This window comes from Poecile atricapillus, chromosome 18, assembly GCF_030490865.1.
Source record: "Poecile atricapillus isolate bPoeAtr1 chromosome 18, bPoeAtr1.hap1, whole genome shotgun sequence".
NCBI classification, from domain to species: Eukaryota; Metazoa; Chordata; class Aves; order Passeriformes; family Paridae; genus Poecile; species Poecile atricapillus.
Genome location: NC_081266.1, coordinates 6,711,456 through 6,725,744, shown reverse-complemented (window position 1 = coordinate 6,725,744; position 14,289 = coordinate 6,711,456). Strand labels below are relative to the sequence as shown.

At 52.1% G+C, this 14,289-nt stretch overlaps 1 protein-coding gene across 2 annotated transcripts in view; it reads left to right on the top strand.

Annotated features, from left to right (window-relative positions):
• The window catches only part of B4GALNT3 (beta-1,4-N-acetyl-galactosaminyltransferase 3), a 59,544-nt gene extending 45,256 nt beyond the window's left edge, over window positions 1-14,288 (top strand). Inside the window, exons 7-21 of one of the 2 annotated variants that reach the window (XR_009279090.1) lie at window positions 174-241; window positions 763-841; window positions 1,222-1,288; window positions 3,037-3,180; window positions 3,578-3,687; window positions 4,194-4,294; window positions 4,913-4,989; window positions 5,565-6,495; window positions 7,530-7,825; window positions 8,178-8,331; window positions 8,975-9,047; window positions 9,458-9,611; window positions 10,296-10,422; window positions 11,209-14,191; window positions 14,274-14,288. Coding sequence is in view for 1 of the 2 variants with exons in the window: in XM_058852931.1 (XP_058708914.1) it covers window positions 174-241; window positions 763-841; window positions 1,222-1,288; window positions 3,037-3,180; window positions 3,578-3,687; window positions 4,194-4,294; window positions 4,913-4,989; window positions 5,565-6,495; window positions 7,530-7,825; window positions 8,178-8,331; window positions 8,975-9,047; window positions 9,458-9,611; window positions 10,296-10,422; window positions 11,209-11,317 (2,490 nt within the window). In the remaining variant the exon portion in view is untranslated. The other variant, XM_058852931.1, reaches the window with a different exon arrangement.
• Window position 14,289: the final 1 nt, after the last annotated feature.

The following is a 14,289-nucleotide window of genomic DNA, read 5'->3' as shown; positions in this document are numbered from 1 at the left end:
CCCTTGCTCAAATTAAGGGACTTAAATCTGTCCAGAGGTGAAGGATTTCACAGATGACTTACCAGGAGGAATTGGAGGGAAGAGGGAGTTCGATTTTCCCTTTTTATCATTGTCAGTGCAGTAACAAGGGAAGAAACTCATCTTAAGTAGAGCCATCTTCTGTCTCTTCACAGACAGGGAAGGAGTGGACTGCACCAGGAGAGTTTGGGAAATTTCACAGCCAGAAGTCAAACATGGTGAGGTGAGTGAGCAAAGTCCCTCAGTCCCAGCCACCTCTGCACATGATCAGGAAATCACAAGGAGAAGGGAAAAGCACTCAGGCTTGTCCTGAGGAGTTTAGCAACACAGAGAAAGGGATTACTCTGGGGTATTGCCAAAGCTTTGCTGATTTACTGCAGGAATGCAACACTGAATTTTTCTTCCCTGGAGCAATCAGCCACCAGCACATCCAGGCTCCCCTACATGAGCTGTATCCCAAGCTTCCTGCCTTGGAACTGGCCAGGTTTCCCAGAGGCCAAAACCCAGCAGGCAATGCTGAGGGGGAGTTCCTCAGAATTTACTGAGAAGGGTCTGGAGTGCTCCAGGTGCAGGAGTGAAGCTGCCTATCTCACTGTCAGGATCTGGATCCTCTTGGCAGCGCTAACCCTGCCTACCCTGAGAATTAGGTTGTTTCTGGGTGTGGTTGCTCTCCACTCATTGTCTGCTGACAAGCTACGAAATGTTCCTTGATGCTCCTGGTGACAGACACCTTGTTCTTCCCAGGTTGTCAGCGGCAAGCAGGTATTACTTCGAGGTGCTGCACAAGCAGGATGACAGAGGGACAGACCATGTGGAAGTTGCAGTGAGTCTGTGGAAATGCTGGTGCCGAATACAGAGCTCGGGAATGATGTTTGGAACCATTTCCCTCCTTTCCCCGGCCTCAGCTCCTCACTGCATGAGATGTAGCTAATCCCTTCCACAGCCCTTACCTCCTTCTGTGTGGGATAGTCCTGGCCAAGTATCAGGACCCCTTCCTCTGCTTGCTTGGGATAGATCTGCCTTCTCTGGGGTCTGCTGCAGCTTTTTGGCCTTTCCTGGTTTGGATGTGTCCTGGGAGATCTCAGCTCATTCCCAGTCTTTGGCTGCTGGGTAAATTTGGTCCTAGCAGGGTTAGTGTGTTCCTTTTGTTCAGGCTCAGTTAATTCCACAGGTGCTTCAATTTAATGTGTTTCTCTGTTCCAGTGGAGACTGAATGACCCAGAAGCAAAGTTCAAAGTCATCGACTCCCAATATCTCTCCCTTTTTGCTAGTAAGTATCTTCATCACAAATTTTCCCAAGCACCTCCCCATTCTTCCTAAATGTATCAGCATCCAGTGTTTCACCATGAATCATTGTCTAGCCAGGCAAATAGCAGGATACATATCATTGGGAGGAAAAGGTGGAGACAGTTCAGGAGAAAGACTTCTGGACAAGGGCGTGACTCACTGTTGAACACGGGAGATTCGGAAGTGAGATTGGACCCTTGTTTCAGGGAGGTCTAGAGGAAGTGAGGAAGGGCAGAAAGGAGAGCCTGCAAGGGTGAGAAGTGTTGTAGATGGAGAGTAACACAGGATGGAGTTTGCTTGCTGAGAGCCAGGGGGAACGTGAGTCCCAAAGCATGGGAGCTGTGAGGATGCTGCCAGCTGGACACAAGCAGGGAGAAGGGGCAGCTGTGGCACTTCAGGAGATTTCACTCAGGGTCCTGAACACAGCAGGATACACTGGCAATGCTGGGGGATGCTGCTTTCTTCTGTACCAGCCTCAAGTCTCTTTGAGCTGGTGCTGGATTGCTGCAAACACATCAGTCCAGTCCCTCCTGTTTTGTAAACCCTTCTTAGCACATCAAGTGAAGGTGTTATCAGTTAAGAAGCTCCTTAGTCCTGTTTACCCTTACCCAGCTTTGTCAGCATCACTTTCCTCTGCCAGCATTCCCCCTTTCCATATCTGCTGCTGTTGCCTTCCAACATTTCTGGGCTTTTTTCCATACCAGCCCTTTAGTGCATGGAAGACTTCCTGATGTAATCAAGACATCTGTTTGCAGTGTCTTGGATCTCAACCTGCTGCTGTATTTTCTGAAACCTCCCATTTGGCCAGGATAGGCTTTCCATTCCATTCCCACTTCCTAGGGTAGGATTTCCATCTTCATCCTTTTTCCTTCTGCTCTTTTCATCTCACTAATTACCTGTAGAATAGAAGACTGGCATTCCAGGAGATCCCTTCACAATTAGGTGCAATGCTGCAGTCTCATTTTTGTCTGTTGCCTTCTGCCCATGGTTTTTCCCTTGTTCACAGTAGCCTTTGGCTCTATCACATGACATCCATTCTTTCTGGGGCCCCACGTAGTTCAGTACCCAAGAGTTACACACCGCTGCCCTTGGCAGGATATTGCTTTTCCCTCATGGATATTTATTCAATTGCCCTCATTTTAGAGTAAGATCCATGGAGACATGAAGTCCTATGACAGCAGCAACTGAGGAAAAATGTAACCAACATCCAGTCTTGAGTTTGAGCTTCCTGTTGCTCTTGGCTTACTGTGGGGCTTCATTCCCATTCTGGAGTAGCATCCTCCTCAGCCACTGAAGGTCCTTCCCCAAGGTCCTGATCCTTTTCCAGCACAGGCAAGAGCTTTGCTCCTCAGCTTTCTCCTCCTCCCATTCATCTCTCTTTATCTCCTTTGAGAAGAAACATAATACTAATAATAGAGAGGTGTCCCATAGCTCCTGCCAGCACAGGCCCTGTTCAGCACACTGCTGCTGGTGTACCCAAGGCAGGAGGTCATTTTCCTCCACTGCCCATCCCTGTGGGTGTTTGCTTTTGGTGAAAGCCCTGTTCCCATCCCACAGCTTCTGTATCTCCAGCTTCCTGGGTCAGAGCCTTTCCTTTGCCTGTGCCAGAGATGGCATTAGTGCCACGGATGCAGTGCCACCTGCAAAGGGCTGACACTGGAGAGAGGTGCTTTTTGGGGCGAGGAACAAGTTAGCCCCTGCCTCCCCCTGTGCTGTGTCTCTGGTTTCTAGACGAGACACTTCTGAAGATGGATGAGGTTGGGCACATCCCGCAGACGCTGGCCAGTGGCAGGAGCCAGGCTGCTGGCAGTGCTGGCAGCAGGGCACACCCAGCTGACATGCTGAAGCCTGACCCCCGGGACACTCTTTATGAAGGTAAGACTTGTAAAGCAGCTGAGGAGGTAAGGGCAGCCTGTGCAGGAGCACGGCTGGGAAGGGTTGTCCTCCTGCACTGCAGTTACCCAGGCCACGCTCTTTTATCCCTGGTGCAAAAGAGAGGGGCAGTTACAGTGTCAGTCACTGCAGGGACAAAGCACAGACCAAAGCCAGCTCCTCGTTCTCAGTACCCAGCTCACACAACATCCCCAAGCGTAGTTTTGTGGAAGCGTCTTAGGGGAATGGAAAGAGTTGAGCTGTGCAAGAAGGTTTGTTTAATCTGTTTCTTAATAGTTCACATGGATAGAGGGAACCCGGGGTGAGAAGCAGCTGTGCTGGTGCGTGGGTTGCAGCAGGGCTCCTCCTGCAGCCCTGGCTGTGTGTTCCTCTCCCTCAGTGCCTGTGCTCAGCCGGGCTCGCGTGCACCGGGCGCTGCCGGACTGCCCGTACAAGCCCAGCTACCTGGTGAACGGATTCCCGCTGCAGCGCTACCAGGGACTGCAGTTCGTGAGTTCCATCTCTTACCCGCTGCTGCCCAGGGATGCACAGGGAGGAGGAGGAGGAGGAGGAGGAGGAGGAGGAGGAGGAGGAGGAGGAGGAGGGGGAGGAGGAGGAGATCCTGTTAGCCATGGGGCCTGACCGTGCCCTGCAGGGGTCTTGCCATGGCTGAGGATTCCCTTCTCTGTGTGTGGGTTACTAGAGCCATGGATGTCTCTCCCGGAGGGCTGGGCCACCTGTCCCCCAGTTAGTTCTCACTCTGTTGTAGGACTTGAGCTCACAGTTAGAGGGGTGGGCAGACGCTGAGGGAGAGGGTGGAAGGCACACACATACATGAATCCTTGCATGCTTCCTTCTGTCTTCCGTTCTCACTGCCTGCTAGTGGAGAGGCAAAGAGTGAGCAACTCCTGCTCCCCCTAAGGAGGGCTGGGTACCCTGCAGCCGTGTCTGGGTCACCTTGGGACTGATACCTGGCATTTATGGGCTTTCACTTTGTCTTTCTCTCTTCTTCGCAGGTTCATTTATCTTTTGTTTACCCAAATGATTACAGCCGCCTGAGCCACATGGAGAAGGAGAACAAATGCTTCTACCAGGAAAACCCTTATTATTTGGAAAGGTAGCATGCTGTAAATTTGGGTTTAGTAGCAGGGTGGGGAGGAGCTTGAAGGCTGGAATTGGTGTGGAATTTCATGTTCACTTCTGCAGGATTTTCTTAATTCTTAAAGATCCCCTAAGTCTTGCAAAACATCAAAACATTTATAGTTTCTTTTGATAACTTAAGTGAAAATATGTTTAGTCCCAAGGGGAAACTGCCAGTGCTTTTCTTGCACTGTTAACCCAGTAGCTGAGTCAGAGCATGTTTGTTCTCTTACATCAGGGAGTGTATTCCCAGCAAGCTTGGCCTGCTGTGGCTGTCAGTGTGGAAGCCAAACGATGCTCACCCCCAGGCCTCTCTCTGGGGGAAGAAATGTGTGTCACTCATCTTCACTGGTGCCCAGATCCCAGGGGTGGCCCCACAAGGGAACTGCTGCTTGCATGCTCCCTACTGCAACAATCAGACACCTTGTGCAAGGACTCCCAGCCATTCAGGAGGAGTTTATTTGCAGGATAAGGAGGGTCACTTTCCCAGTGAGATAGCTGATTATGGCCTCCCTGTGCTCAGGATCTTCTTCCTTCTTCCAGGAAAGGGCAAAGTAACTTTAATCAAACTTGTGTTTTGCTCTTCTGTCTGCAGATTTGGATTTTACAAGTACATGAAAATGGATCGGACAGAGAAGAGTCCGGACTCTGGAGAAAAGACAGAGCAGCCAGGTAGGGGCCCTCATGTCAGAACCCAAAGAATCCTTTTACCTGTCACTTTTGAGCGTGGTCTTGCAGCACCGGCTGAAAGAAGCTGTTGGCTTTCCATACCAAGGAAGCCTCAGCCTTTCCCTGCCGGATTGCTGTGTCTGGGAGGAGACTTTTGCTGCCACTTTTACTTCCCTTAAGGGCAGGTTGGGAGCTCACCAAACAGTGGTGGCTACAGCAGACAACATGACAGCTCTCAGGCTTAGCTGAGGTGCAGTTCTAGCAGGAGCACGGGCAGGAGTAGCACAGCCAGAGGTGTGCAGTGTGGCAGCCTCTGGTCACACCTGCCCTACCCTAAGGGCAAAGCCAGAAGGCTCCACAGCCTTTGGCAGCGGTGGGTGATGGCTGCTGAGGAGGCTGGTGGCAACAAGAGCAGGGCTCCCATGTGGGAGAGCAGCCCTGTCCCTCTGAGCAGGAGAGACAGCGCTGAGAGGGGGCCAGAAGTGGCTGCCCCATGCCTGGGGGTGCCTGGGCAGGGCAGGGCAGGCTGGGGGAGGCAATGGAGGATGCCAGAGGTATAACTTTGATTGATCCCACAGATTCCCAGGAGGGGAACCTGGATGACCTGCAGTATGAGGAGCAGGACGTGGAGAGCACTGGTGCCCCGGTGGGCGCAGAGCCAGCAGGTGACAATTTGCACCACGACTATTCCATCCCAGAGCGCCGCCGGCTCCTCTCCGTGCTGGCTGGCGGTGCAGGAGAGGACATACACAGGAGGAGAAGGACTAAAAGGTTTGCTGTCAAATCAGCCATGCTGGCCTCTTCCAACCAAAGCCTCAGCCTGACTGGCCTAGAGGGAAACCCGGTAACAGAGAGACCCCGTTTGAAAGCCGGCGTCAAAGACAATTCCAGGAGCCCTCCGCAGCACGCCAGGGCCACGCAGGGGAGAGTGCCTGCCAGAGGGACAAACCCTCCCTCTAGGGCTGTGTCTCAAAGGCAGCAGTCCCGTGGCCAGCCCAGGGACTCAGAGGTCACAGTCCCCAAGGGGGTCAGACCCCGAGGAGGCCTGGGCAGCGTGGAGGACGGGCTGCAGCCCGTGACAGCTGCGAGAGGAGGCCGGCTCTCTGACAAAGCCGGGAGCCCCAGCCGGCAGCCAGGAGTGCCCCAGTGGCTGAGCCACCTGCAGCCCCACATCACTGAGCAGCAGGGAGCCAACAATGGGGATGTGGGTGCAGGAGAGGCACACGTGGCATCTCCTGTGGAGGGCAAGCCTGGAGGAGCAGCAGGAGAGGAAGAGGTGGATGGGGAGCCAGAGGAGGAAGATGAGGAGGATTTTGATTATGTACCAGTGTTTGACCAGGCAGTCAACTGGGAGCAAACCTTCAGCATGAGCAACCTGGACTTCCACATGCTGCGCACGGACTGGATTGACCTGAAGTGCAACACCTCGGGAAACCTGCTGCTGAGAGAAAGAGAGGCCCTGGAAGTCACACGTGTCTTCCTGAGGAAGCTCAACCAGAGGAGTAAAGGGTAAGGCACAGTGAAAAACCAAGAGGTGCTGTCCCAGGGCTGGATTACCGTGCTGCATGGGGAATAGCTGTTATGTGAGTGACTGGTGAGAATCAGAGGATGAACTAGATGTGGTAAATAAGATTTCAGGTGAGAAATCTGTGTAAAACACTGAACTTTACACTTCTTTTGCCTGAGAAATGGTACCAGCTTTTTGCTGGTTGGTACTCCTTTGTTACATGGTCTTGGTACAGTTCTTTTTCTGCTCAAGGCTTACCATCCCTTCTGGCAAACCAACACACTTCCTATAACCTCTGTAAGCTGAACAGTCCAACTCCTTCTCCCTTCTGTTGGGCTGTTTTTACCAGTCTTTTTCCATGCAGGTTTCAGTTGGTGTTAATCTTCCCACACATAAGTGACCAATATCCTGGCTGTTTTATGGAACAGGTGTTATTAGCTTCTAATCCCTGCTGGAAGTAGGCCTAATGCTACATATTAAGATCACATTTGCCTTTTCAGGGTCACTTCAGTCACAGCCAGGTGTAACTGATCAGTACACACAAGATTTTCTCAGGATTTTTAACTCACGAGCATCTATTTTATAGCAGGAACTCTGTTATGATCCGAAAGGGAATGACCTGGCATTTCACCCAGTTTTGGCCATTCTTAATCTACAGCTCCTGACAGTTTTTACTGTATGATTGCTCAGTCCTACTGCGTATTCTTGTTTGATAGGCTGTCACGAGCCGGTTTCAGTAGCCCAAACACACTCCTTGTGCCAAGATCGTTGTAGGTGGTGTTGAATACACTCGCTATTACCAGCCCTACACAATCATTCAGACACATTTGTTATTTTCTGCGTCACCTTTATTTCATTTCTCTTGCCAAATATTTTCTCTTGGCTGGAGTCCCAGGTCTAATCCCACATTTGTGTGGATTTAGGTGCTAAGCATTCCCATGGGACTGGGGAAGCAGAGAGGGGAAAGCTGGGAATGGCGAGGAGGAGGGAGAGGGGCGGTGGCCAGGGGTGCCCAGGCCAGCCGTGTGTCCCGCAGGCGCTTCCAGCTGCAGCGCATCGTCAACGTGGAGAAGCGGCAGGACCGCGTGCGGGGCAGCCGCTACCTGCTGGAGCTGGAGCTGCTGGAGCAGGGCGAGCGCCGCGTCCGCCTCTCCGAGTACGTCTTCGCGCGGGGCTGGCAGGGCAGCGGCCGCGAGGAGGACGAGAGGAGGATGAGGAGCCTGGCCTGGGGCCGCCGCCGGCACCTGATGGCTGCGGCCAACGAGCCGGAGCTGTGCTGGCCACAGGGCTTTTCCTGGAACCACCGGGCCGTGGTTCACTTCGTGGTGCCAGGTGAGGGGACCTGCGTCTCCCCAGGATGTGGAGGGGTGGCAGCGTGGGGGTTCCCATGAGGGCAGTCCTGGGCTCAACCATCTTACTTGGTCACTTCCAATTTCTGTTCTCTCCAAGTTAAGTACCCTCAGAAATATGATAGGGCCTTGTAAGCTCCGAGAAAACCCCTGTCACGTGGTGGGAAAGAACCCACACTGATTCCTTGACGCTGTGGACCAGGCTTTCAGCCTGTTTCATCATCCCTGAAAGGTTGTTGGGGTTTAGTAGAAGGCAAGAAGCCTTGCCTGGTGAGTACAAACCCCACCATTGAAATCAGTTTGCTTTGGATCTCTCCCCGTTGCGATACGACCAGTGAAAAACCAGGCACGTTGGGTACTGCAGTTCATCTCTGACATGGAAGAGCTGTTCCGAGTCACCAAGGATCCCTACTTCAGCATCATCATCACAGACTACAGCAGTGATGACATGGATGTCGAGAGGGCTCTGAAAAGGTCTACCTTGCACAGGTGGGAGTGCTGCTTGCTCACAAAAAGCCACTCACACATGGATGCCTGCATATAGCTCATCTGGCAGTCTCTGAGTGCTGGCCAGGCACAGCCTGCTGCAGCTGGAACACTGCAGGCCCCATCATCCAGACCTTGCACATGCACAAGAATATGTTCTTGTTATGATGTGCATCCACATATATATGCATAGAAAGGTGTAAGGCAGTACCTGGTGTAGTCTTCCAGCTAAATTTATTGAATTTGTCTCTTTTCTCAAGATTGCAAGAGAGAAGGGAAAGCAAGTGTCCCAGTGATGGGGCAGGGGGAGGACAGAACAGACAGGGAAGCTGTGAGAAGTGGGACAGAGAGCATGGAGACCTCTGCTTGCTGGAATGACCCTGCTCTGATCTGGAACAGCCTTGGCTCCATTATGTGCCAGGAGTTTCCAGGTCTGGCCCTAGAGCTGGGCTAGAGCTGAGAAGAGTTTTGCTAGGCTCTGCTCAGGGGAAAGACACCCTGGGACACTGGGAGCAGTGCTGGGCTTGTGCTCTTCCCCAGCAAAGGTTTCCTGTGCCTCAGAGGGCACAGGGGGCGAGGGCAGCTGCACAGGCCAGCGATGGTGCCTCCTGTGCCACTGACATTCCCTTTCCCCTCTGACCCCCAGCTATCAGTACCTGAAGCTGACAGGGAATTTTGAGCGTTCTGCTGGGCTGCAGGCGGGGATAGACCTCATAACGGTGAGTCTGGGGGCTCGGGGGGCACGGGGGCTTGTACTCTGTGGCTGGTGTTGCCTTTGGTACTGCTTTTTAGGGAAGGGAATAGCCTAGCAGACCAGTTCAAATGTAGATGTGTTTCCTGTCCTTCCAGGGTAAGGTTCTCTTTATTCTGAGCTCCTTTTGATTCTTGGTCCACCTGCTGGGACTGTCAGACAGGAGGGAAGTCAGCAGTAGCAGCTTTGTGATCCAGGTCACAGTCGTGGTGTTTCACACTCATCACTGAACAGCCACTCAGGGGACAATTTGCCAGCCCTTGGGAATCTCAGTTTCTGATGCAATAATGAGATTTTGACTCCCATATTTTTGTCTTTCTGCCCCTCAAGAATGATTTACCTACTTGACTGAAAGCCAACCTATTTTTTTGGTTCCAGGACCCTCACAGCATTGTCTTCCTGTGTGACCTCCACATCCACTTCCCAGCTGGAATCATTGATTCCATCAGGAAGCACTGCGTGGAAGGCAAGATGGCCTTTGCACCCATGGTCATGAGGCTGCACTGCGGGATGTCCCCACAGTGGCCTGACGGTAAGAGGGCTCAGACTTTGGGAAATGGGGAAAGAAGAAAGTGCCTGCCTCCTCTACATTTGCTGCTCTGGCACTGCCAGGGTCTGGAGCTTGAGGTACTGCCAGGGTGAGCGTGTGTTAGACATAGGATGGGGTTTAACAGCATCAGGTACCTGGAATTTGAGATCAGAAAGCTAGCAGAGCCCCTTATCTGATGTTTCTCCTGGTTGTCTCCTAGGGCTCTTTACGGATTTAAGGACCTGGGAAAAGCTGTCCTTTGTTCCTGCCCGTCCATCTCTCTCTTCTCTTGGGGGCACAGCCTGTCCTGAGGACAGCTGGTAGACCAGGGGGAGGGAAATAAGCCAGGTTGGAGGGAGAAAAGCAGTACAGTATAGGATTTCCCTTAGACAGAGGTGGCCATCCTGAGCCTCCAGGCACAGGGACAACCCTGGGAAGCTGGGACAGTCCAGGAGTTGTGTTGCTAGACAGGAGATGTGAGAGGCTCTGCTAACAAGCTGATGGGACAGACTGTGCTGCTCATTCCCAGAGCTGGCTGGTGTGGTTGGCTCTGCCTTGGTGCTGAGTTTACTCCCTGGTGTCAACATTGTGCCAAAAGCAGCTTGAGTGTCACTCCAGCAGCTCTTCTGGAGCCATCAGTGGTTCAAAACCCCAACAAAAGCTGTGCCTCCTTTGTGCTCTCCTCAGGCTACTGGGAGGTGAATGGGTTTGGTCTCCTGGGCATATACAAGTCTGACCTGGACAAAATTGGAGGCATGAACACAAAAGAGTTTCGGGACCGCTGGGGAGGAGAGGACTGGGAACTCCTGGACAGGTAGGCATCCATTGTCATTGTTCAAGTGCTCAGGGGGGTAAGCCCATCAGATCCTGGAGAACCAATGACCACTGGAGTGGGGATCTAAGGGAGATTGAGATGACTACTGCCACCATAACCTTGGCCAGTGAGGGAGAGTCTTTGAGCATATCCTGACCTCAAACCTAGTAGGTGAGGAGACACAGAACACTCTACTGCAGCCATTAGTAAGAGAAGAGCTGTTTTCTGCTGCCTTCCAGCCACACTGCTGGTTGGTCTCAGGCAGATCAGGCGCTGGTGACAGTGAAGACTTTGTCCCCTTGAAGCACTGCAGGGCACAGTCTGTGTCACTCACATTTCCTATATAACATTTAGCAATTGAATTGCCTTGAAGAGCAACTGGTGGAGAGGGATTAAGAGATTATGAGGTACAGTTAAATTTTCTGAGGGTTTTGTGGTGAGGGATCTTTGCTGCACAAATCCTGGGTTTGTAGTCGTGGGGTTTGGGTCCTGCCCTGTCTTTTCTGTTGGCTGACTGCAGTCCGGTGCTGCCAGCCATCTTTCCTCCTGTCTTGGCATAAGCAGGCACTTCTGACCAGTCCTGCTCTCAAGGGTGCATAAACCCTCAGAAAGTGCCATTAGATTCTGATTATTTCGGATTCAGGATACCCCTCAGCTATTCTGGACTATCCAATTTGCTTGATGTCTCTTGTCAACAGCACAAGTTAAAAGAGAATTTCCCTGTGGCTGAGTCCCTCAGCACCTTTGTGATGAAGTTTTCCCTAAGTCTACTCTTCTTTCTGCCAGGATCCTACAGGCTGGGCTGGAAGTGGAGCGCCTCTCCCTGAGAAACTTTTTCCACTGGTTTCACTCCAAGAGGGGCATGTGGAACCGGCGCCAGCTGAAGACAGCGTAGCCTTCAACCCCAGAGCTGTCCAGCATCTCATCCAGATGTGCACTTTACTGGGGCACACAGCCGAGTGCCCAAACCCTTCCTCTGCCTCCAGAGCCCTCTGATGGTGTGGCACAGCCGAGGAAGGGGTGATCAGGCTGGCGGAGCGGGAGCCTCTCTCATCAGCCGCTGCGTCCAAGCCGTGGGATCCGTGTGGGGGAGATGTCTCCTCCAAGGGAAGGACTTGTGTTTCCTGCCATGCAGTCTGGTGGAAGGTACAGGGGGAGAGGTGCTGTGGTTCCTGTTGAGTCTTGCACCAAACAAACACAAATCCCAGCTAAGCCCAGAACGGTTTATTTAGAGCAATGCAGCTTCTCTTTCAAAACTTAAATGCAAAAAAAAAAAAGAAAAGAACCCACAACCATCCCCATTTCCTCTCCTTTGCCATCTCTCCAGTACCCATGATTTTGAACAGGGGACCAAAGTTCTCTAATCAGCATTGCACCCACTTGCCCATGTGCTGCCTTCAGGAAATCTGGGTGCAGAGGAGCTGATAGGCACTTTAGGCTGCTGGTTCTTGGATGTTTCTCTGTGCTTTTCACTTTGGTCATTATGAAAAATTCTGCTGATGCTCAGCAAATCATGGGCCGTGGATGGAGTTGCAAATACATTTCCCTTACAAGAGTCATGTTTGCCTGTAGCTGGGTGAGCTGGCAAGGGTGATGTTACAATTTCACCTAAATTATTGACCCACCACCTGAGGGTAGTGGGGGGACTGTACAGAGAAGCTAACAGAACATCTCAGGAGGAACTTTGCAGCCTTATCCGACAGACGTGTGTTTGTCCTAACAATATCAGGGAAATCCTAGCAGGGAAGAAGTGGCAATATTTTATTAGTTGAAATATTGTGATTTGTCAGAGGAGGAGAGACAGGAGTCTTCTGCTCTCAAAATGCTGTACGTTTATGCAGCATCTAAAAGTTAATTTAATAAGTTATGGCCTCACAGTTATGTCTTGTCATAGTTTGACTCTTTTGTAGAGAGCAGGCTTCTTGGTTGGAGAACCAGCACAGCTGTTGGTGCTTCATCTCTGGAGCAGCCCTGGGAGCTCTGGCCTGGTACAGAGGAGGTGGCCTCAGGTCTTGGCACATGCACTGGGTGTAACAAACAGTGGGGACAGAAGAGGGTTGAGTGAACAAAAGGATGGGCAAACCCATGCTGTCATTGATGCAAGAGCTGTGGGGAGAGCCCACAGCTGGCCTGCTGCCACAGGGAAGTCTCATCCCCTAAAACTCCCGTTGGTGTAAAGCAAGATTTTTTTTTACTCAGTAACCATTTTAGAGGACTATATAAACCCAGAGCTGGCTCAGTCAGTGCTTTCCACTGGAGCTTCAGTGTCCCCATGCCATGTTGGAAGGGTCTCAAGCCTGAGGGGAGAGTGTGGCAGAGGATGCTGCTCATGGTGCCCAGTTCCGTGGGACTTGCTGGGAAGGAGTAGTGGATGTATGCAGAACACAGGCAAAGCTGACATGGTGCTAGATTTTTTTGCTCTTTGCTGATGGAGTAGATGCCAGTTCAGAACAGGCATTCATTTCTTATGGGCCTGTGGTGCTTGACAAGTCCATCAAGTTCCACTATTGCAGAAAACTGAACGTACAAGTTCTGGCACGTGAGATGGAAATTGTGTCAAATCATCTCTGCTTGCATCAGTCTGGGTTCTGATGGATTTAGAAGTCAAGCAGATACCAGAAAGTTCTGCTGTACATTGTGCAGCTGTGGTGGGAAGCAGGCAGGAGAGATGGCCGTGTCTCTGAATCCATGGAGCCTTTGCTAGAATGCAGACACTGAATATCCCAGAAGAGGCAGCTTCCCAAGCCAGAGTAGTCTTCCTAATGAGGGAAAATACTTCACCCACGCAAATGCTAAGAAATTAAATCATGGCAGTTGGGGTGAGAGGGAAGAGGCTGACAACAGTCAACAGTTTTTTGGAATTTTTTATTTTTTATTTTTTTTAAGTATTACAGGAGTTTGGGAGAGCAGAGCCCTGTGATGCAATGTTGCAATAAGCTCTGTTTGTGCCTGGAATGTGCAGCGTCAGTCACGCTGCCGGTGCAAGCCAGAGCCTGTGGCTCCCTCAGCCCCAGCACAGCCCCACGAGTGTGCAGGTGAGCTCCTTTCCAGGCTCCAGGACTGGCCTGGCCAGGCTGGCCGTGCCACACAGTGCCTGTGGAGCAGGGAGGGGCTGCAGGAGCAGCTGGAGCTCACCACGCTGGCACAGCCTGCTGCCCACTCTGCAGATGGAGCACTGCAGGGTTCCCATGTCAGGCACAGGGAGCAGTTCTTTGTACCGTGTGCTTTCACATCTGGCCGTGGGTGTGACCTAAAGTCAGCAGCTGGTGTCCCTCTGCAGGCACTGGCAAGAGCTGGGTGCATCCAGGAGCTAACTCACTTGGCACAAACACCATGAGCCTTCCCCACCACAGAGCACAGCCAGGACAGTCGGGTGCACCCCTCAGCGCAGCACTGCCAGCAGAATTTGGGGATTTTGCCCCGTTTTTCAGCTGTGACTGCACTCCTTCCTTCACACCTTGTAACCCAGGCCAGTGAAAGCAGAACTACCTCGTGAGTTGGTGGAGATGTAAGGAGTTTTCAGTCCAGTTTCCTAATGGCCAGTTCCCCTGCTGTCAGAGCTGCCATCTCAAACTTTCTTCCCTTTCAGAGGGAATTCTCAGTTGGCATCCAAGCATTGCAGTAGTAAATGTGATTAATACTCATTGGCACTAGCTGGCAGCCTCTGTGGAGGAGCTTGGAGAGCCCACAGGGACAAAAACTGTCCTCCAGCCCTGGTGCTCAGAGAGCTCCCTGCAGGTGGAGGGAGGGAGGGAAAGGGCTCAGAGAGGTCTCTGCAGGTGTAGGGAGGGAGGGAAGGGGCTCAGAGAGGTCTCTGCAGGTGTAGGGAGGGAGGGAAGAGGCTCAGAGAGCTCCCTGCAGGTGGAG